General features: G+C 39.3%; 1 protein-coding gene across 3 annotated transcripts in view; it reads right to left on the bottom strand.

Moving 5' to 3' along the window:
• The window catches only part of lsamp (limbic system associated membrane protein), a 723,096-nt gene that overhangs the window by 113,192 nt on the left and 586,107 nt on the right, over nt 1–23,797 (bottom strand). For all 3 annotated transcript variants that reach the window (XM_061718950.1, XM_061718948.1, XM_061718949.1), the window contains 2 exons: nt 6,683–6,827; nt 3,523–3,610 (listed from right to left, as the gene is read on the bottom strand). In XM_061718950.1, coding sequence (XP_061574934.1) covers nt 3,523–3,610; nt 6,683–6,827 — 233 coding nt within the window. The remainder of the gene's footprint in view (nt 1–3,522; nt 3,611–6,682; nt 6,828–23,797) is intronic.

The following is a 23,797-nucleotide window of genomic DNA, read 5'->3' as shown; positions in this document are numbered from 1 at the left end:
TGCTTGGAACATTTTCATGCCAATTAAAAGATGCAGGCAGGGTGAATTATTATCCTGCAGTTGAGTTTTGTGAGGGTTGGTTTCATTCTCTGCATATGATGCTCTACCGGCACCAGGCACATACTCTTATCTTTGTGAAAGAGTAGAGAACGAGTGGATACAACCCGATCAAAGAAGAAGTTTAAGCTAAATCAGTGCTGGTTTGGTCATGAAGAAATCATTAAAAAACAGTATGAACCACTCTGTACTTCAGATTCAGTAAATTGTCCTCATCTCTGCTCAGTTTCACACCAAATTACAAAATATACACAAAAAGTCATAGTAATTTGACAAAGTAACACATTTAAGGACAGAAAAACCTGCACTCTCAGTATGCAATGCTATTAAGTCGACTGCACCAGCATAGCAGGGAAAAACAATGATGAGCATAACAACAGCTAAAAAACCAGTAAACTTTTGAGAGGCAGACCGAAGGGTAATACATTAAGAAAAGGCAACAGAATATGTTTGGCTTTAACCGGCACAATAGCTGTGATAAATGAGGCGGCGGTCAGAAACTCTGGCAGTCGGCATGGGGCATTTCACCGATCAAGTACTGAATAATCAGATGCAATGGATTCTGGGAAGGACAGGCAATTTGGTTCCTTGGATCCCAGAAGAGCAACATCAATTGAAATATTGACCTTTGAAAATGCTGTTAATGGATGATTTCTTAGGTTCATAGAAGGAAGAGGACTTCTAGTACATTATTGTGTATAGTGAAAATATACCATGCTGCATTTCCTCTTTGGGTTTGGAGGGTAGGGAGAACACTTAGGACTGTTGGTTGTGCTCTTTGTGCCTTTCCCAAGCAGTTTATTTTACTATTGCAAAGTAAAGCTAAAGTTTTGTACAATATGTTACTTCAGTAACCAGAGATGGGGACGGGGCTTCGTTGATATTTAACACAATGAGCAGTGTTACACAGTTTACATGTCAGTGGTTTTAAGTACGTGAATAAGTAAAGTATAGTATATGCACAAGTTAACTCTATCCACTCAATTTAAGAAACTCCCATAATGCTCACATTAGGAACAAAGCCTTTCACCGACTAATTGAGAACAATTTCTTCCAAGTAACTGCTGCTTTTAAAAGGACCGTCATTTTTATAGATAATGAATTCTCTTTATTTCACTTTGATGTACAACTAAATCCTTTTACTGCTCTTTTGCTTTTGGGATCTCAGGAGGTTCTTGGAATTGGGACACAATTGTATAAGAATAAAGAAGGACTAAATAAGAGATTAATCCGGTATAAAAAAATTATAGAATAGTTAGCACTTTGCAGCTCTATAACATCTTTGTGTGCAATGAAGACAAGCCAGGAACTGAGATAATGATGCTGCAATTGAGAAAGTATTTTGACCTATCTTGACTACTGTAGTAATAATAGACAGAGGGGTCAAAAAAAAAAGAAATGATTCATGGCCCAAGAGTTACTCTGTACTTATGCATAAATAAACAACAATATGCAGCAGATCATTCGGATTTTTCTTTCAAGGCACGGATCAGGTTTTTGTTCATATTTGTCTTAATGAAAAGCTAGATGCTGCTGTCACGTCTTCATGATTGTACGTTTCTGAAGCCAGTAGTAACATAAATGAGCTTATAAAGCCTGATGCACTGTCGAAGGGTGATAAAACATGCAATTCTATGAAAACCTGATGAATGAAACCTTAGATCACATTTGTTTATCCCACATGAAACTCTTTCCATTACACTATGGTTACACTGTTCCAACTGGCTTTATTTACCTCAACCAGAAATGGCAGTAGGCCTTTTGTAGGTTTATATGAGATATTTTTTAGCGCACAGGCTCTGTTTTATATGAAAATATGATCCGCACCATTTCCTCTGTTAAAGTGCTTGCATTACTCAGTTAATACAAAATCAGATTGAAGAGGGAAAATGCTCATTTTGTAGCAATAATCCTATGAACCAGATGAATGGTGCATCACACAAAAAAACCTGGAATGATACTTATCAAAGAATATTTTGTGGAGAGAACATGTGCACCTGAAGGTTTTCTTGAGACCAATTTAAGCCTGATTTGATGAAGTGTATTTTGAAAAAATTAAAAGATTTGAAAAAACTATGTACCTATAATTGTATGCAACTATAATTTTGTTTCTTGTCCTACATTTTGACAAAGTAAACATTCCATTTGCTTTAAATAACTAAGCATTTGTAAAGATGACTGTTGTGGTGTTTTAATACAATTATTGGCTAACAAGTCCTTGATAATGCACTGCGGTGCCTTTTGAAAGAGAAGTATTTATAGATCACTCTTATTTTCAGATGATGAATGTGGAAACCCCCTTTTGTTAACTTAACCTTTTGATGCATGTGCTGTGTCTCATTTGCAATAAAACTCCACTTCAGGATGTTGCTTTTTTTGTCATCTCCACATGTTTATATAACATCCAAAAAAAGGCACATTAACAAACAGAAGCTTCCATATTCATCCATGTAGAAAAGGTGGAACTCGGTGCACATGCAGGAAATTTTACTACGATTAACATTTACACATATGCAGGACTTTATAAATCTATTGCAAATAATGCGTATGCACATTTTTGCCTTTGTGCATTTGCTCTCTGGGGTTCACTGTCATAAATTATCTAAATCTAAATCCAAATGCTAAGTAAAAGAAGTCCACACCTTCTACTCTTCAGTGCAGAGAACACAGCTGAGCCAACTACAAATAAAGCACTGAAAGGCTCTTCTTTTCAAAGTTTTACTAACACGTCCAACATCTATTGACTTATTATTCTGATGTGGATGTTATGTTTAAGTCTGAGAAGAAATGTTGAAAAATCCAATAGCTGATTTGGGCAAAACACCATAGTCACTGAGTTAGTCTGCTTTGAACAATTGTATCTGGCGACAGTACAGCAACAGCCCTGAGATTTTCTGTGGAATGATATATAGGACTGTCAGCAGTCTGCACCAATACTGCCCTGCATCCATAAGAAAAAACATGCAAAGTTAAAAATTGGGCCTGGAGGCAGAACATGACTGTGCATACATGCATATTTGAACATTTGAATATTTTAAAAGAAAGAAAAAAAACACACAAAAACCTGCTGTAGGCACTGGAACAAATCCTAAAACACATCTTTCACTCCTCAAGATTTTATCTTCCTGTCATCTTTCCTGCTCTCCATCCTGTAGCATCAGATTTCTGTTCTTTGATGTGGAACAGATGTGCTAAAACCTTTTCAAGAGCATTTAAGATTAATCTGAAATGGCACAAATGATTCTCTTGCTGCAGGCAGGCATTTGTGAGATGTACCTTTTGTATCCTCACAATACACATTCATATATTTTCCCTGAACACACCATAGAGGGGCAAACATCCACGTTTGATAGTGAAGAACAGATGCTGATGTCTGCTGCTTTGATGATTTTTGAAAGTCACTCGACACATTTGAAAAATGTGCTTGTTGAATAGCAGAAGTAGCTACATGTGTGTGTAGCTTACCTTGTACAATGAGGTAAACCTGCGAGGTCTTGGGCTGCTCCTTTGTTTGTATGGAGCAGGTGTAAGAGCCTTCATCATACACATCCACCTAAACAAAATTAAACGGATAGGTTTTATTTCTATTAAAATGATACTCAAAGCTTTATCACATTATTATTATAGAAAAATATATTTTCTAAACTAACGTGTGAATATTTCTCACATTTTTCTGTATTTCATTTGACTTACAAATAACTTAGAAAATTCTTATTTGACATACAAAAATAAGGATTTGGGAGAGGAGAACTTGACGTGACATTACATATTTTGTAACAAAGGTAAACCAAAATGAGAAAGTAGTTTCGGAGCAATGAAGTGCCCTCTTACTGCTTTCATTTGAATTAAGTGGCAACCAGGCGCTGTTAATCAAATGTCTTATAAAAGCAGGAGTTGTGGAAAAAATATGGAAAATACCCATTTTATATATTTAACCACCAGATAAGTCAAGGCAAGTTCATTTGTATAGCACATTTCAGCAAAAAGTCAATTCAAAGTGCTTTTCATAATGAAAACTTAAAAAGTAAAGAGAAGAAAAACAAAGATGGAAATACACTGCAAAGGCATGTTAAAGAAAAGTTTGAATTTAACTAGACTTATAGTGTAGTACTGAAATGAACACTGTTTAAATTTAAATTCAGAATGGTTTAAATATTTCCTTCAAAGGCAGCTGTAAACAAATGAGTTTTTAACCTTGATATAAGGAACTGAGGGTTTCAACGTTCCTGCAGTTTTCTGGAAGTTTGTTCCAGATCTGTGGAGCATAGAAGCTGAATGCTTGTGTTGTCACCTGGCTACATTATAATGGAAAGTTGTGTGTCATCTGCATAGTTATGGTAACTTATATTGATTATTATTATTATCTGAGTCGATGGAACCATTTAGATGTTAAATAGGAGGGGTCCTCCACATGTAATTTTAGTTGATTCCAATGTAAAGTTACCTACTGACACAAAGTAGTCCTTTAAGTAACATTCAAACCAGTCAAGTGCTGTACCAGAAAGTCTGACCCAATTCCCCAGTTGCTCTATTAATATACCACATATAGGTGACTATATAATATCTGAGAAAGACTGAAATAATAACACTTGTAGTGATAAGACGGTGAATTTTAATTAACATTGTATGCAAAAATACATCTTAGGTGAATGGTGTAGACATTTTGGGCAGAGGACAGCATTGTGGGGATTTATGGTCATTATCCACCGTTCCACACTTTTCAAAAGTCCAAACACAAAGTGCAAACACCTGATACCACATGCCAAGGCCATGGTGAATGAGTGATGGTTTGGGCTTTTTTTGCAGTCACAGGACCTAGACATCCTACAGTTACTTTGATGAGTATGAAATCCTGTGAACACCAAAGTATTATAGGATCAAATGGCATCTATCAAACAAAAGTTGATATGGAAGCCAAGCACACCAGGTTATCTGCAACAGGATGGCTTTCTAAATGGTACAAAGTTCACAGCTGAACCTGATGGAAATACTTTGGCTAAACCTAAAAAGAGAACTTTGCATAAATTAATGCCTGCAAACTGTATAATGATGAGTAGTCCAAAATTCCTTCACAACATGTGAGAGAATGATAATATAATACTAAATATGATTAACAGATACTGACTCATGCAGTGTACTTTGTTTTTCACAAACAACTTCATCATTTTGGCTGAGCTTATGTTAGGTAAATAAGAACATGTTGAAATATATCCTGGGTTGTTGTTGTTCATCCAAGTTTATTATTTGCCAGATGTCAAGGCTGGGAAAGGACAAAATGATTTTCATTATGTCTTGTTATTACATAGCACTTGAAAAAACATTGTCCTGCAGGAACTGATGCAACTCTCACAGAAATGGATGGTTTTCATGCTGCTGTAGGCAGGAAGTTTTCAGATCCGAACGATTTTAATCTGTTGCAAATATCTAAGCACATCAAATGGACGGCAGAAGAACATACAAAATCAATTAGAATATTGCTTGCATAGCGATTGAGTGTGTGATAATGGTCAGAAGCAAGACTAAGAAAATAGTTGCACGAGGAGCTGCAGTATGTGGAGCCTGAGACCTGTTTTCCATGTTCTGCTCTTTGTTAAACCTGGTTAGGCCCCCAAAAGAAAAGCACCACACCTAGAAAATGTATAATTATATTTATTTTTTAATTTCATTTTCAATTATTTATTTTTTTGTTTAATTATTTAAAGTTTAACACTTTACATAGACAAGCTTCTGAATACATACATTGCCCTACAGGAGGCTGAAAAAGTATATTATTGAGCCCCCATCTAAAAAGAAAGTTAATACAGTATGTTGTGTATTTATTGCGTTTTTGTTTTCTGAGGGCTCTGTTCTTGCCTTTATGTGTGGCTGTAATGTTATACAAAGAAAGGGCAGTGTGGTGTATGGTGAAGGAAAATCATTAACTTTAAAATCTATGTGATTAACAATTTCCTGCCAGCATTCTTCTATTGAGTTTTTTGCAGCGACTTCCAAAATGAAACTTTTCTGGTCATCTCAGCTAATGAATCAAATCTGTCAGCGCAACATTGCACTACAGCTGTTTTCACAGAAGAATGTAAATTCTACATAGCTTCATATATTTTGTGCAGTAGAAATGTCTGGCAGCCAATTTTGACTGCTGGTGCACAAAGCTGAAAGAGAAATCAATCCTGGGTTGAACAAATAAAGTTGAAAGCCACCTTTGTGGTACCTCTGGGTGGATTTTTATCCTTTGTCACAAACACAAAGGGAGCCTGTTTGTGTTGAACTTGCTTTGTAGAACACAGCTTTAAAAAAGATGGCTTTGTTAGTTAAATCCATTCCTAAATGGAACCGAGGATAAAAATCCCAGCATCCGATTCTTACGATCCTCTTTTATTCTGTGTTTTAATTTTTTCAGGTGTGAAAACACTATGCAACCACCATCAATATTCATGTTGGAGTTTGCTCATCCTGCTTACTTCTTCTTTTTTTCAACCTTTTCACCTTAGTGCTTGGGAAAGTGCCCAGAGAGTGATAAAATAAAAATTGAGATGGTCTCTATGCTCGATTCGGTGGCAAACATAAATTAATAGATACATATTTAAACAAAACACACTGCAGCTGTTTTCACAATGGTGGTCATTACCTTTTGTATGCGGAGGCTGTACTCCAGCTGCCCTTTGGTCACCAGGTCTACTCTGGGATCCAGGGACCACTTGTCCTGGCCGGCAAAGATGATGTTGGATCGATTGAGCCAGGCCACCTTAGACACTTTGTCATCAACGTAACACCTGTAGGCACAATTACAACGAGCATGGTGAGAAGGTAGAAGGGGACAACTGGTTTGCTCACTAAGAAATGTAAAAAGGAGTAAGTTTAATAGAAAACCAATTAAGGTATTAAGCAAAGGCAACCATGAGGAATGGGTGATATTTTACCGTTCACCATAAACCGTCAAAAAAATTCCCCATGGTAAGAATTTGTCATCTCGCGGTAAAAACGATAAATTGAGGAAATGAGAAAGAAAGAAAGAAAGAAAGAAAGAAAGAAAGAAAGAAAGAAAGAAAGAAAGAAAGAAAGAAAGAAAGAAAGAAAGAAAGAAAGAAAGAAAGAAAGAAAGAAAGAAAGAAAGAAAGAAAGAAAGAAAGAAAGAAAGAAAGAAAGAAAGAAAGAAAGAAAGAAATGAGCCTGAAAGAAAGAAGGAAAGAAAGAAAGAAAGAAAGAAATGAGACTGGAAGAAGGAAAGAAAGAAAGAAAGAAATGAGCCAGAAAGAAAGAAGGAAGGAAGGAAGGAAGGAAGGAAGGAAAGAAAGTAGGAAAGAAAGAAAGAAAGAAAGAAAGAAAGAAAGAAAGAAAGAAAGAAAGAAAGAAAGAAAGAAAGAAAGAAAGAAAGAAAGAAAGAAAGAAAGAAAGAAAGAAAGAAAGAAATGAGCCTGAAAGAAAGAAGGAAAGAAAGAAAGAAAGAAAGAAATGAGACTGGAAGAAGGAAAGAAAGAAAGAAAGAAATGAGCCAGAAAGAAAGAAGGAAGGAAGGAAGGAAGGAAGGAAGGAAGGAAGGAAGGAAGGAAGGAAGGAAGGAAGGAAGGAAGGAAGGAAGGAAGGAAGGAAGGAAGGAAGGAAAGAAAGAAAGAAAGAAAGAAAGAAAGTAGGAAAGAAAGAAAGAAAGAAATGAGACTGGAAGAAAGAAAGAAAGAAAGAAAGAAAGAAATGAGACTGAAAGAAAGAAAGAAAGAAAGAAAGAAAGAAAGAAAGAAAGAAAGAAAGAAAGAAAGAAAGAAAGAAAGAAAGAAAGAAAGAAAGAAAGAAAGAAAGAAAGAAAGAAAGAAAGATTCCCGTTGATGACACTTTTTGTATTGGTATTTTTTTTTATCGTCATTTTTATCGTTATCGGGATAAATGCCAGAAATTATCGTGATACATTTTTTTGTCCATACCGCCCATTCCTAGCAACCATCTCTTGAAACAAAATATATTTTGGAACCCAATGAATTAAAACTGTAATGGTTAACAGAGATATAGTTAAAGCAGCACCAGGTTTTCCTTTTTTTCCACATTAAAATATCAGTGTCAGTCTCATTTGAAGGAGTATTTAGTCACTTTTAGTAAGCATTCCCCAGCTCTTTTGGTCTTTGGACTCCTGTCCTGGTTGTCTCTTGCAACAACTTTATATCCCTTTTACAATACAATATCACCAACCATGAACTTGGATCACACTGGGTTTGGTACCAGCGGCAACTAAGGCTACGTTCACACTGCAGCTCCCAAGTGACCCAAATCCGATTTTTTGCTCATATGTGACTCAGATCTGATTTGTTTATGACAGTGTGAACAGCACAAGTCACATGGAATCTGATCTTTTCAAATCAGATTCAGGTCACTTCCATATGTGGTTCTAAATCGGATACAGGTCTGATGTTTTGCAATGCGACCTCAGTGTGAACAGCCAGGTCGGAATTAATGCGACTTTGACGTCACACGCAGAGCCCCGAGCCGCGGGGGAGACACGGGAGACGGCGGGGGTCCCTCCGGGCCGCCTCCGCCTCTCCTCCTCCCCTCCCCACCGCTTACCTCTTTTTCGCCTATGACCTCAGCTCAGACGAGACAACCTGCTGAATTTAAGCATATTACTGAATAAAGAAGCTAAGGATTCAAATCAGCGAAGCGGTCGTGGTCGCATAACCTGCCCGTTTTACAACAAGCTGGACCGTGTGTTAGGTGATAAACCCAGCTGAACGCCGGAGAGCAGAGCTGACACTCCGGGGAGCGGAGCTAGAGCCCTGCTATAGCGGGACTGTTTTCTTCATCCCGCTCCCGCTGTATTTCTGACCATTACCGCCCGCACCCGCAACGTGTGTGTTACACTCCCGCCCGCGCCCGCAGTGTTTACATCTGCTCCCGCAAAACTCTGAGAATTCATGCCCGCATAATGATAGAGATGCAAGAGAAACGTCCTTGACAAATCTATCTGATTTAATGTTAACATGATAATTGTGGAGCTTGATGGATAATTGGCAGTTCACAGGCTGTTGGATGCAAATCCATCATTGTCATCATCACACGCCTATGCGCATGCGGGTCAGTTCAGGGCCGCGATGCGTTCACACTCGAGTCGGATATAGGACACATTTTAAAAGATAATGTGAACAGCCACACAAAAAAATCGGATATGGGAAAAAATCGGAATTGAGCATTAAGGACTGCAGTGTGAACGTAGTCTAAGAGACTCAAGAAAGTAATGATGGAACAGAAAACGAGGGAATGACCAAGTAACAGACCAAACAAGAGTAAATCTTGGACTTAACCTTCGTGTATATAGGGGGACCTGCAGAGGTAAAAACCGAAACAGTTCCTTTCTGCTGCTTTTAACAGGTATTCTGAAGCCCTAAGTTGAAGGTGAAAGACCTCGACTCGCTCCTTCTCTTCGTTTTAACCCATTTCTCCTGGTTGTGATCAATGGATCTCTTCTAACCATGGGCTCACACAGTAGTTTAACACTGGTGTTGCCGCTGATGTGCCTTCGTCATACCATAAACAACAAATCCAATTCCTGCTCCCTACACAAACAACACATACTTTAAACTGCAATTTGATTGGCTGTTGCTCACAGTGTAGTGAGGAAAAGTTAAAAATTATCCAATTTCCAATGGTAGAAAGCCTCTCGCCGCGAAAGGTGGAAGCTGCGATTCAGTTTGGAAAAGTGGGCAACAACTCACAGTGACAGCAAGCTTTATCCTGTGATAAGAAAATACACTGGTATCTTCTAGTTTAGAGGGAGCTTAGCATGTTCATAATATATAAACATAAATGTAAGGGGACATCAGAAAATCAGTGAGAATGGTTATTAGCTGTAATGAAAAACAGAAATTAGCAGCGCTCCACATGAACATTCCTGCAACCCCCTGAGCCTTAACTATCCCTACTGCTTTGGACTGAACTTCAAGGGTGGAAGTTATTGAGGCATGCAGTGAGTGTGTCTTTAGCGAGTGATGCACGAAAGCAGCAGCGCAGTCACCCCTGTCTGTTACTCAGTAGGGGCTAGATGTCAGATTTGTAAAGGTTTGCAATCACAGCTTGAATCACTGCTGATGTTTGCTCCTATTGTTTGGAACTGTGACAACTGACTGTGCTTAGTGACTCTCTTTGACACCTAGCTTTCTCACTCTAAAGTTCGTATTCATTTTTGCTTCAAAAATCTTCAGGGTCTTAATTAAAGGAGACAATCCAACAGCATGCCAAACTGTTTAAAACAGTTTTCTAAAACCACAGAACTACACGATAATCTCTTTCCCCTTAAATCATCCATAATCCAGAGGAAATGTGTGGAGTGTAAAAACGGAGCCTGACTCACATAGTCAAATTCAAGTAACATCAATTATTTCATGACATTTTTTTTTTTTCCTTCTCCAAATAATTCTTGAATGATGTGATGTGGTTGCGCTGCGCATGATTCATACAATGCATGTTCTCCTTGAGATGATCCAAAAAACGCTGAAAAAAAATAAATCTTTTTTGGTTTTGGTTGAATGGAACTCAACCGTGGCTCAATTTTATCACTTCTTGCAAAACGTATGCGGAGTTTGTACAGGTAGAACAAAGATTTTTTTTTTTTTATTATGATTTGAAGAATGTATATTTTTATCCCCGATTTCTTCCCATTTTTATCACCCAGTGCTTGTACCTAAGTCCTACCTAAGGCATTGCTCACTTTCTACCAACCCCGGGAAGGTTGATCCTTGTCAACCTGAGGAGTGAGCAGACGCTTCTTTTCACCAGACAGGGTGAGGCTTCTCCGGCCGGACGTAGCGCGTGGAAGGATCACGTTATTCCTTCAGCACCCACAACCCCACCCAGGGTGTGGGTGCTGAAGTCATGGGTGAACTTAACAGGCCTTCAGCATCCACAGCATCACCGGCGAGAATTGAACCCAGGACCTTCTAGCTGTGAGACGGCTGCACTACCAGCTTCGCCACCCTGCCCCCGATTAAAATGTTTCTAACAAAAAATGAGTCTTGCTTGGTTTTGTACATTTAATGATTCCTCCAGTTGTATTGTACTTGCCATATGGATTTCCTTATGATTTCCTTCCAGGCAGCACTTTGCTGTTCAGCAGTGAATTCTGGCATATCAATACCAGACAAAGTGTTTGAGCAATACCGTTGCAGCTGAGTGTTCGACAACCTCTACTTTTCTGTACGTAGAACAAACGTTCTACATATGTTAAATCCATTGTAAAATCCACAGACACACTGAGACGTCAAAACGCTTTTAGGTGTTTGCAGTGAAGCACTAAACTGCCCTGAGTGAGTAAACTGCTGCATCTTGTTTTCTTTTTCACAGAGTTCCTCTTATCCTTGATTACCACTCGTCTCCTGCTGCGAAACAAGCAGGGGGAGAGAAAAAGACACGAAAAACAGGAAAGTGAAGGACAAAAAAGGCAGAAACTGGAAGAAAACCGATCCGTCTCTTTAAACAACCTGGGCTCAGAAAGAACACGGTTACTTTTTTTTAATCTCTCTGAATGTTTATGAGTCATACACCTTGATAACCATCTTAGCTTTTAACAACCAAGAAAAGCTCAGCTTAGTATACATTGATCAGACACAGCATAACACTGGAAACTCATTTAATTAGTAACACTAATTCATCCATTCCTTTATTCTGTGACACAAGGTCATTAAACTTTAATGCACTGATTATTAAAATGAATTCAAATAATAAAACAAACATCATACCCATACATCATACAGCCAGCTGAAAAAGATGAATTTCAGTCTATGCTTTAAAATGTGGTTTGGTGGTAGTTAAAAGAAAGAAGACAACATTCTTAATTTAATAACCCACAATTACGTTGGCAAGTATGAGAAAGGCAACAGCAGAAAACCTGGTTCCCATGTGCATGTAAGCATTGGTGAAGCAATATTTCTCATCGGTTCCTAGACACACTACACAAGTGTAGTGGAAAAGGATGCACACTGAGTCACGCCCTGAATCCGAATGAGCGGAGTATCTGTAAAGCTGCAGTATTGTGGCGCTTTTCCACTAGTACCTACTCAGCCCTGCATGACTTGGTTTTGGTGCTTTTCCATTAGGGGTCTACCCGTGTAACTAATCTGCCGAGGTTGTGGTTCTAAGCGGGCTGAGTCGGGGCCGTATCGTCATCACACTGCCTGCCACAGATTGGTCAGGGGGTTGGCCAGTCAGACGTCTGAGTCAGGATGTGGACATCGTTTGAAGAGCGACTCTGACGGTGGCTTCTTGTGCATTCTTGTTCATTCTATTCGACCAGGCAGCGCAAAAGTTTGCTCCATGGTCTAACTATGACGTGCAGAGATTCCTAAACCTGGTGATGAGAGATTTCAAAGGGATCTACAGTAGACGGGGCGATAAGGATTAAAAAGATCTACCAGACACTTTGTCAGTCCATAGCTGCTCATGGCTACCAACTGACTTTTCAGCAGCGACGAGATAGGTTAAAATTAAATTAAAAAGCCTCGCAGCTTGAAGCTTTCTCTCGCTGTCATTTTTAACTTGATATCGAACACAAGCCACAGACCCAGCAGCACATATATCACCTACTCCAGGTTCTACATCTTTGGTGGGTTCTTTTTCTTCCTAGTTTGTGTACCACAATCAAGTACGTCACAGTACGTCAAGTACTCCTGCTCCGGGTACCGGATTGTAATGGAAAAGAAACTAGGCCAAGTTAAGTTGAGTCGAGTTGAGATGAGTAGAGCCGAGTAGGTACTAGTGGAAAAGTGCCATAAGTGAACAGCACTTAACTCAACACAACTCTCACATGATTTCCATACAAAATAAAAGATGGCATTGGTATTTTTGTGAGTAAATTTGGGCACTTGCAAACATGTGGTCCAAGTCATAAAACTGTTTCTTATTTACAAAGTTTTATTGACTCCACAGGTGTAATCAACTTCACATTTGAAAATATCTCTTTTTGTGCGGGATCACACATGGATTACCTTAAATTGGAATGTTTCATTAGTGTGATTCATGGCTGTTACTTTCTCATCATTCGTCAGCGCAGGGGGCTGCACATTTCCATCTATTTTGGTTTCACAGTACCGGTATTTCTGGCATCTTCTTCAGCAGAGTGGCAGGACCAGATCTTTACAGTGGAAAGTTTGACCTTAGTGTTGTCTTATTTAAATCCACTTTATATGCAAAGTGAAATGAAGAAAGCTGGCAAACACATAATTCACAGTTACACATATGAATTATTTGGTTACATGTCTTGGAACTCAAACTAGCTAGTGGACAGCTTATGGAGCTAAAATGTTGCTATCCAGGGCTTTGTTCCAAATTACGCACTTTTTTAAAGGTATTGTGACATCATTTTTAACATGCTTTTAACACTATTAAAAGTCTTGGGCAACATCCCTCAAATGTGTCTAAAAGAGTGTAACAAGAAAAACTTCACTCTAGTAATCTTTTCCTGGCTTTTTATTACAGTGTTTTTTTGCGCCGTGAAAAATGCTTCCTTTCCCCCCTTTCCTGTCAATCATTGCTCCGCTCCTCCTCCAAACCTCCTCCTCCTCCAGCCATACGCTCACAGCGGCGTCGGAGCGACAGGCGAAGCATGCACGGAAAAGCAGGAGGGCGAACCACAGCAAACAATCATAAAAATAAAGGCATGCAAGCAGCACTGTCCCCTTATCTTAAGTCCAGTCAGTGGCCGCGGGTCTTCTTAGCAGTTTTCCTCCGGTGATTAGAACAAAAGAGGCGTGTTAAGCCTCATTTATGGTTCCGCGTTAAATCGACGCAGAGCCTACGCCGTAGGGTTCAGCGTATGGTGCGCGTCGCCGCGTAACCCTACGCCGTAGGCTCTGCGTCGGTGTAACGCGGAACCATAAATCAGCCTTTATGGTGCGCTGGAGAGGAGAGGAGACAGGGAGCTGGGTGGAGGGGGCGGTGATTTAGCGGGCCCTGACGTAACGGCCCGCCACCAAACCACATGCGCCGTTTTTGCATAGTTATGCGGAAAATCCCAGAAAGCACACAATACACTGAATGTTAAAAGTTCGTTGTTTTTTGGGTGTAATTGATGTCAAGACACCCAACAAAACACAAAAAATCAAGAAAAATGTGTTTTTCATGTCACAATCCCTTTAAGTTTCACACTAACAGTTCTGTCACTGCAGACTGCTGCATGGAACTCTAGACACTTCAAGCCCTCAATAGTCACCATACAAAGGCGTCTTATTTTTCAGATTAAAATACCAGTTTCAATTGAATTGGATGGAATTTTGATTACTTTATGGAAGCTTTGTCCATCATTTATGGTCTTCCACCACTACAGTGAGCAAAAACCACCTGCAGTGACTTTTAACCCGTGCCCCACGTGTCTCTTGTAACAAATTCACCATACAGCACAGTGTTGCCCGTCAACAACAATAAAGCCAGCTCACAGAGCCACAGTGGACATTACAGTAAGGAAATAAGAGTCTCAGAAGTTAAGGGCAGAAGAGAAAATGAAAAAGAGACCAAACAAGAGAGTTGTAAAAGCGCCTTAACTCCCGCTCGTGGATGGGGATCTTCGGAACTAAGCATTTCATAAGTTCCATTGTAGCATTTTAATCCTCCATGTTTTCCTAATTAATAGTACCTGCTTTCATGTGCAACCCCATATGGGTTAGGGAATACAGGAAACAAATAACACCGATTAGAGTACGAGCAACCATGCTACAACTTCAATCAGAGGAAGTATTTACTTTTCTAAATCTGCTCATAGTCCCTTGATGATTTGTTTCCTCAAATCTCTATGTCTTCTTGCAAATCTTGGTTTCCCAACCAGTCTGCTTCTCATCTAGGTCATACTCATCATCACTATCTTCAATATGTTTCCTGTAAACTACCTCGTGTTACATTAGGACTCTGCAGTAGAAGTGGACAATCACAAAACCGGAAATTACGATGTAAACATGATGATGAAAATTGACGATGTATTGAGTGATCTATGTTTATCTGTGTCTGCCTCCTCTCTGTCTGACATGAAACTGTACAGCCAGTTTATTTGTCCCTGTAACTCTTAACATAGACTATAGAGCATTCTCTGTCATGTCTGTTAAATTTTCACATTAACAAGCAGCTGCCATGGATGTGGTGAACTTCCTGTCACTCGTCTTTCTGCAGCTTCCATTTTTGTTCAGACGACTAGCTGTCAAGGTGTGTCTTTGCAGGGCTGGGTTCCTCCGGCTGGGGCAAGATCCCTGCTGGACCGGAATTAAAGTGCAAGTACGCAGCTGTCTGTAGTTGGTTTGATGGCAGGCACATTTAAGAAGTCACTTGCAGGGAATTTAATTTGATTGGAATAGCAAGCCATGGTTGAACAACTTCTAATGAAAATCCATCCCATTAACTTGTTGCGGCACTCACAGTGATGCAGTATCTTAGCTGTGTTATTTAGCTCGAGCAACTTTATTTAGTTGGAAAAAGGTCTGACCTTTTCAGTCACAACAGCATCTGTATGTTCACAGCCCATGCACATGGAAAAAGGACTCCACACTCTCCACTAACATGCAAAAGCAAGAAAAAAGGTCAACCGATTTTTGACAACAATGAGCCTTGCTGAATACAACCCCACCCCCCATTTCTGGGATTTCTGAATTTTTTATCAGTTTGCACAGAGACCAGGCTGGGATTTATGCGGGTTCTGCTCACGATGGATGCCTAAGTTGCGGTCCTGTGCTGTCGTACCCTCAGCTTTGTTGATGGATGTTGTGCTGTGCTATATTATACCGCTTTTCTGCTCGAGGTTGCTGTGCCAATATGAACTGGCCAATAGGCGACGGCTGACAGGGGACTGTGTGGGCTGACAGATGCCTGGGCCAAAGCTGCTGAGCTGGGCTTGTGTTGACAGGAGGGTTGGGCTGGATGGATCCCTGCTCCAGGGCTAGCCATGGGGGAGGACCAAAGAGCAGGCTGGAGTCAGGGAGTGAAACTGTAATGAGGGAAACAATGCGCCAAGACTGACAGAGGAGCCACACCACCCGCTATTCTATCAATACCCAGCTCTCCTCATCTAACCTTGTCTTTTTTTTGACTGTGACATTTCTCACCCCTTAACAAAACACTTTCTCTTCACTTTATCTTCTTCTTTGTGCTTCTGTCTTGTTGTGCTCTCTACTCTTTTCACCCCTCTGCCACGAGGTTCACCTCTTTTCCTCTTTTATCTTGTATTGACCATTCTGCCTCTGTCACAAAGGTGTGTCTTTGTCCATGAATGTGCTTTCAGGGACTTCGAAGCACATTTGATCAGATATGGTTCCTGTCATTTGGAGAGAATTACAAGTCCGTTCCTTGACAGTGCCAAACAACCTATTTCAGCAATCAATAAAACTCAAAGGTGAGACTGCCACATTGTTTGATTGAAATTTGCCAAACTCGATTCTGGTGGGCTGAGAATTGACTGCGATGTGCTTTTCTGCTTTTGAGTATTTGGCACGAGTTCAGAGTAGGTTGAGAGGGATGGAGAGATTTCCAAACAAGGAAGCTATGAGGCAGCTAGAGAAAGAAAAGAAACACTACAAGAGAAAATCAGAGAGCTGTGGGTTACAAGCAAAGCGAAAGACTGCATATTGAATCAAAGTCAGGTCATTCCTTTGCAGACCTCAGAGCAGTTCCTCGCCGTAGATATTCTGTGCAAAGCGAGTTAAATGTATTTCCTGCTTGTTTTTATTCCCTTGAACAAGGCTAAACATAACATAGATTTAAAAGAATAAAAAAGGTTTTTGTCCAAAACAAGACAAACACCAAGCTATAATCCCTTACAGCACATGGCGCAGACACATGCCAAAACCTTTAATGTGAATGAGTTATCCCTGTTCATGGATGTGTCCTTTTCAGTGTCGCTGTGCTTGTTGTGCTATTTGACGATATGCAGGAAAACTCTATTTAATCTCTTGGTAAATTAGAGCTGGCACGAGGAGCCAACTGGTCACATTAATGATTTCAATTTCAAAAAGAGAGCACAAAGTGTTGAGAGCTGGTTTGTGAAATTTTACTCAGAGGTTTAATGAAGCATTTTAAGAGAGGATTGATGAAGGGGAAATATCGAGGGTAATAAACTGCCTCCATCCATTGCAGTTTTTCACAACTGCTCAATTTTCTCAAACCACAACATCCTTTTGACAAAATAGTTATAAACCAAATAAATAAAGTGAACGCTGCTTTTTCCGAGCAGCATTCATAAAAGTGACAGATCAGACAACTGCCTCTTACTTACTAGTTAATTTGACAGGGACATAGCATATTAAAGAAAAGCAAAGGAAATGTGTTTTTTATCTGCTCAATTTCAAACTTTGACTTCAAACCATGAGTAAAGACAGTTAATAGAAAAGAACTGAGAAGCACGTCATTACATATATATAAAAAAAAAAGTAGAAGAAAGAATCATGCATTTTTTTACTTTACCAAGAAAAAAACTTCCAAACACAGCAGTTTAAATGATATACAATCCATGTACTGCAAGCTATATAGTGTTGAATGTCTGGATGTAGCACTTACAACGTGTAAATGATGTACTGAACAAATGACAAAGGCAAAATTTTACTGAGAATTAAGCTGCAATTGAGTTCAAATAAAAATGTATGAAGTGATCAGGATGTGTCACATAATGCAGTGAGTCAGCAGTAGGGCTGCAATGATTCCTCGAGTACCTCAAGTAACTCGATTACAAAAAAATGATCGAGGAATTTCCTATGCTTCGAAGCCTCGTTTTAATGAAAAATACATTTAAACTTCACATTTTGCAGAGGTTCTTTTTAATGTGACATAACGTCCTAACACGCATGTGTCCCTTATAAAGTGGAAGTAGGCGGGCTTTTCGTAACGTGTGTTTACAGCCCGGGACTGACAACAGTGACAGCGCCAATGAGAAAACGTAGCAAAAAGAAAGTAATAAGAGGAAGAGAAAGAAGATGCCGAAGTTGTGGGTTTATGTCAAATTAAAAATCAATGTCCCGGTCCACATGGTATAAGACTCTTGTTCCAAGTCCCGGTCCACAGGCAAGCATTTCTGTTTAAACGTGTTGGTTCTGAATGTGAAGTTGCACAATTTAAAAGCAGTGATTAAGAATATTTTTTATTTTTGATACTTTTTTATGTATCAGGAAATGTTAAAGGAGCTTGAGGCCGGATTGAAAAATTTGTATACGTTTTAAGTTTTCTAGTAAAAATGTCAGATGAAGCATTCCAAACCCAAAAGAATGAGCCCTCTACCGTATCTCTCCGTTGCCTTGAACAGGCTGTGTGCTGCAAAATGCGCTGCAATTCGGGCCCAAATTTCCCGTGCTGGGCTGCGGATGTGACGTCACATGACGCTGCATGTGCGTTCTCCCCGTTCTCCCGTGCCGGCTTCACTGTTGGCTGCAGTACCCCTGACGGCCGTCGTGGTGAACGGTGGCGCTAGAGAGTCTCATTTCTTTAAAGGAGCCTCAAGCTCCTTTAAGTTTAAAATAATTGTATTCATTTTTATTTGAAAATTTTACAAACAGTTTACTAGTTTGCATAATATGTAAATAAATGTCAATAATTTTCATAAAAGAAAAAAATTGGTTGTCTCTAATGAAGTAATCTGTCTTGTTTTCTATTGTATATTTATAATTGGGCTGCACAGGACACCCCAACCCGACTCGAGTCACCGACCTCGCCCGACTGTGTCTGACGGCCGATTATCGGGTTGGTGTGTCCTGGAGTATGTTGGAAGCCAGTGGCTGCCCCATGAAAACATCGCAGGGGGTGCTACTGTTGATGTTTTTTTTTTTATATTTTATATATGTGTGTGTGTGTGTGTGTGTGTGTGTGTGTGTGTGTGTGTGTGTGTGTGTGTGTGTGTGTGTGTTCATACAGTTGTTACTGATGGATATCGACAATGATATTATATTAAAAATGTGGTCACAAGTATTACAAATACCTCTCCAGCTGATTATTGTGAATTAATGACTGATTGACTTTTGCTGATTAATTATAAATTAATTGAATTAATTAGTTAAAATATGACTACGATATTACAAAATTGCCAAAAAAAACAAAAAACAATCAAAATCTGATTAAAAAAAATCTTTATCGGAAGATCATATAGAATAATATTGAAGAATAACAGGATCATTACAGTTAATATAAAAAAATCCTTATTTAGTCAGATCAGATCACGTGCAGGGAAATTCACAATAGAACAATTTCCCACCCTTAACAGAAACTTGTTTCATATCTAAATTTGTTCTTGGAAGGGCCAATTGTTTCACTGCCAATGTTTCTTTTTTTCTTATGCTGGCTGAAAGGTACTCCAGTTGCTGTGAATAGTAGCCATATTGACTCTGAAAGTGACGTTGACTTCACTGCTCTCCCAGTCCGACATTACGTATAATGTTGGACATTTGTGCAGCCCTCCTGGAACCCATAGAAATTGCACTGAAGTACCTAATATATAAAAAAAAACTGATACTACATGAGAGTCTATGGGAAATATCTTGTGCAATTTTGAACCTGGCTGAAATCCCCCCAGGAGGGTCTGGACCACTGGGGGCATGGCTTTATGCCGATTGGACACTAACACTGAGGCAGCTCAAACTGTAAAATTGGTCAGGACTCCAGCTATTCCTGGTGGTGCTGCTTCACTCGATCACCCTAATGAACTAAACGCCTCTGCTGGAACCTGCACCTCTGGCTCGCCGAACCACTCCTGTACCATAAACCCACTGTGATAAATGACACACTAATGTTATTTTTCTATTTTCCATTTTTGTTTTCCCACTCATGTTAGCTCCGATTACCTTTCTGCATCATAGGCCATGGCAATAAAAAGTAAGCGAACCCCTTGAAATTACTTTGCTTTTAATGAACATTTAGGCTTTTAACACACAAGCAATTTTAATATATTGGAACTTTTATGAATACGCCCATCAAATATTCACTTTTTTTGTAACATATATGGTAAAATTAAATAAAGCAACACATTTTCTGTACCTAAAAAGAGTGTAGTCATTTGGTTGGTAGACAGGAAAGCGAATGAGCTGTCATCCCTTTTGCTACTGTGCGATCAGAACAGTACTTATGAGCATAGCTTCTGAGTTGTGACTAAATACTAACAGAGCCTAATCATTCATATTCGAAAGAGAATACGGTTTGTTGTGCTGTTTTATTAACAGAACACTGTGACTGGTTGTAGGTTGGGCTGAAAAGGTCTGAGGAGGAAGCTTGACTAAGAACAGGAAGCTTGTGATAACTAAGCATTAGCTGAAAGTAAATGTAATTTCCGATTTTCCCACTGAAATGACGGAAACTGCTCTGCTCTGCTCTGCAACTCCTCTGATGTGGATCGGCTGTCGGATGTTAGAAGTGTTTGAGAAAATCTCAAATGGGAATTTGAGAATGATCAATTGATGAAAAATTGACTAAATTGACCATCTTTCTATCAGCTAATTTGTGACATCAACCCAAAATCATGTGCACATCAGTGTAGTCCGGTTAAGCCGAGGCGCCGATTACGCTCTGCTGGTGGAAATGAAAGCTCAGGTGTGTCCCCAGGAACCATCTCGCTGGCAGAGGCCGGTTGCAGGCAGTACCAGGACTCACAGCTATTGCTCCAGGAGCTTTCAGAGGGAATTTTCACTCCTTGTTGAAAGGCTTCGTGCAGGGCTTGGGTTGATCAAGCACCCGATGAAAAATGATGTTAGGTGAAAATGCAAAAATGAAAAATTATGATGATTTTGCTGTCCTCAAGATTATTATTACAAAGATGACTATTTCTATAAAAAGGGGAAAAGTAATGATGGCACATTATTGGTGAACTGAGCAAACATATTTTAAAATGTCATACTGAAATTGGTCAAAATATCTAGGTAAGAATAAAAAAATGCTCTGGAGGAAGATTTATCAGTTTGGGACAATGCCCTACAAATGAGGATGATTCTTTGTTGACTTACTTTATTGGCCTTATGAAAGCAAGACCGTTGACCAATATTGACAAACAAATAAGTCACAGAATAAATCATTCACAGGTTCTGAACTAAGTAATAATGATGTTAAAACAATGTTTTAATGATAAGGATTAGTGTTTTCATGGATGATTGTTAAATGCAGTTAAAATCATTATTACCTCCATTTCTGAAAATAATATCCTGAAAGCCATCCTGAAAACATTGGTATACAAAATTCAAATAAAGTCACAAACTTTTATCCAACTTCAACAGCAGATTTTCTTCTTTTCCAGCTGAATGTGTGTCTGCAACAAAATGAATGTGGCAAAGGTTTAAGACAGTGTGTTTTTACAGTCTAATGTGGCTGGGTTACCATGGCAACGCTACTTCTGGCTTTTAGGGAGTCCTCCAATCATTATAAATCTTTTATCTTTGTTCCATGCATCCTTTGTTTAGCAGACGGTGATAGTCACAGGCTTGGTACTGAAAAAAACTGAATTCTGAACCCCTGGATCTTGTTGTTGAAAATGTTGATTAGAAATGATCAAAATAAATGTCATGTTAAGGTTCCAGATTCAGCTTAACTACAGTTCTGAAGTAATGGTACTTGAAATTTGGACAGATTTGAAAGGAATGAATGTAGAGTATTAGCATCACGGGTTAGCACAAACTGAGTTAGCAGGGCTGAAATTGTGATTGACATAAAGTGGAAATGTTCCACTTCTTAAAAATTATTAACCACTGCACTAAACTGTTTATGGACAATTTGTCTCATAGTTTACTGGTGTATGTCTAAACACTGAGATTACTTTGTTCCCTTTCTGGTCTTATATCTTCATATAATCATTCATTCATCTTTTTGTGAGGTATGGTTGATGATAATTGATGCTTCCTATGAAGACCGACCTTGATATGTCTGAGTGACTAAAAAAAAAAACAACAACAACAACAAAACAAATTGTACTTTAATCCTCAAATTGGATTCCAGATGTGGAAACTCCTGATTCCAATTAACAGCCATTGGAGTAACTAGTTTATAGGTTGCTGAAGAAGTGTTGGTCGGAACAAAAAGCTGCAGATTATATGAAGTTGTTCCAGAAAATGTTCAATTTTTTGAGAATTTATTAAAAAAAAACACAATACAGTGATTTTAACCAAAAGTACCCTCAGTGGGAGGAAAATCCCTTTTAGGAGTCACCTGTTGAAGATGATCTAACCTTTTCCTTCTCTATCAATGCCCGACATGCAACGTTTAAGAACATATGTTACCAAGAAGGTTTTTATTTTCAACCATTTAACTTTTGAGTCAGTATAATCTTTCAGTCAGAACCTTAATCCTTCATAAATCAAGCCCTGGAGTCAGTCCCTCCGGGGAACCCTCCCCCCCTGTGCATCAGGAGTATGGGAGTAGGCTTGCAGTAACCTTCATTTCTCAGTTGATTTTTCCACTCTGCTTCCAATTTCTAACACACCAATGAATCCTCCCATAATTCTCCCAGCATGAAGCTCCTCCGTCTTGGTTGGCATACTTTAGTGATTAAAGCAAGCCATTAATCAGGGGCAGGAACGACTGTTTTGAGAATCAGCCCAGTCACTCTCCCAGGGGGAAATATTAATCAAAAGCGATCACAAACAGGTCACAATCTGCTCTTTTTTTCTTTTTTTTTTTTGAGGGATTCAAAATCACTTGGTACAGGTGTGACTGCACGTGCCCTGGCAGTTAAACATGTGTTTGTACTTTGTGATCCTCACCAAGGTTCAGTGACCCTACCGTGTCAACGTGCTGTGCGTGCAGGTGCAAGATTTTGACATTTATGTTGCAAACGTTGGTGGCTGTGTACGGGAAGCAAAGGACAAGTGCATTGAAAGCACATGTTGGGCGTGCAGGAGCCCTGACACCTCTCCTATCAGTCTCGCTTTACGTGAACATATTCATCATCATTTTAAAGTTAATGTTTTGGATCCACCATTGTTCCATCTTTTCCTTTCTCTGAGGTGTGTTTTTTATGCAGGATTGGAGCGGGAGAGAGAAGCAGTTGGACGTAACGAGCCCGTGACAGATGGTGCCTCATTGAGACGTAGGCAGGAGGATCTATGGTGAGGGCAGGATGCTGCTATTAAATCTCAGGAGATGTACTGCGCTCCCCCCTCTGTCATTTTTTCTCCTTTTGTCAGTCTCATTTTCCTGCCTCATATTTTTACTGTTTTGTTCTCTATGCCTTTTTTTTGCCCTTTCCCCCATGTCTTCAATATTCATTCTTTTCCTATAATTCTTTCCAATTGCCTCACCATGTTATCCATTACCTCTCTCTACTCCAATCTTTTCCACTGCCTTTTTGTACTCCTCATAGCAGATTTCCCTGTATACCAGTATCTTATGGTATCTTCCCTCAGAACTTAACTGTACGCATGCTCATGTCAATGTGTTGGTCTTGTGCAAATACATTTAAAAAGCACTATTTGTTATGTAAGATACTCGCATCCTACACATGCAAATTAAACTCATCAGTCCACAATTAGCAGCTGCAGAAAACTGACCTTTCCAAACCTTTGCTGTCAGGACACTGATTTTCTTTTTAACACACAGCCCAATCCTGTTATTACAGGACATCATATAAGGCCTTGTCTCCACATGTAACATTGTAACAAAGGCTACTTCATTTTTCTCCCTTCCAAATTTTACCTTCATGTGATCCATCATTACATTCTGCTCTGCTGCATTACAGGCACAACGAGATGAATTAGTTGAGAATGCAATAAAAGAGTGCAGAGGCAAAGAAAGAAAATAGAAAGACCCTCTTAAAAGTGCTAAAATACCCCAGGCCTGC

Source organism: Cololabis saira, chromosome 4, assembly GCF_033807715.1.
Source record: "Cololabis saira isolate AMF1-May2022 chromosome 4, fColSai1.1, whole genome shotgun sequence".
Taxonomy (NCBI): domain Eukaryota; kingdom Metazoa; phylum Chordata; class Actinopteri; order Beloniformes; family Belonidae; genus Cololabis; species Cololabis saira.
Note: the sequence above shows the minus strand (reverse complement) of the source record. Positions and strands in the feature narration are given on the sequence as shown.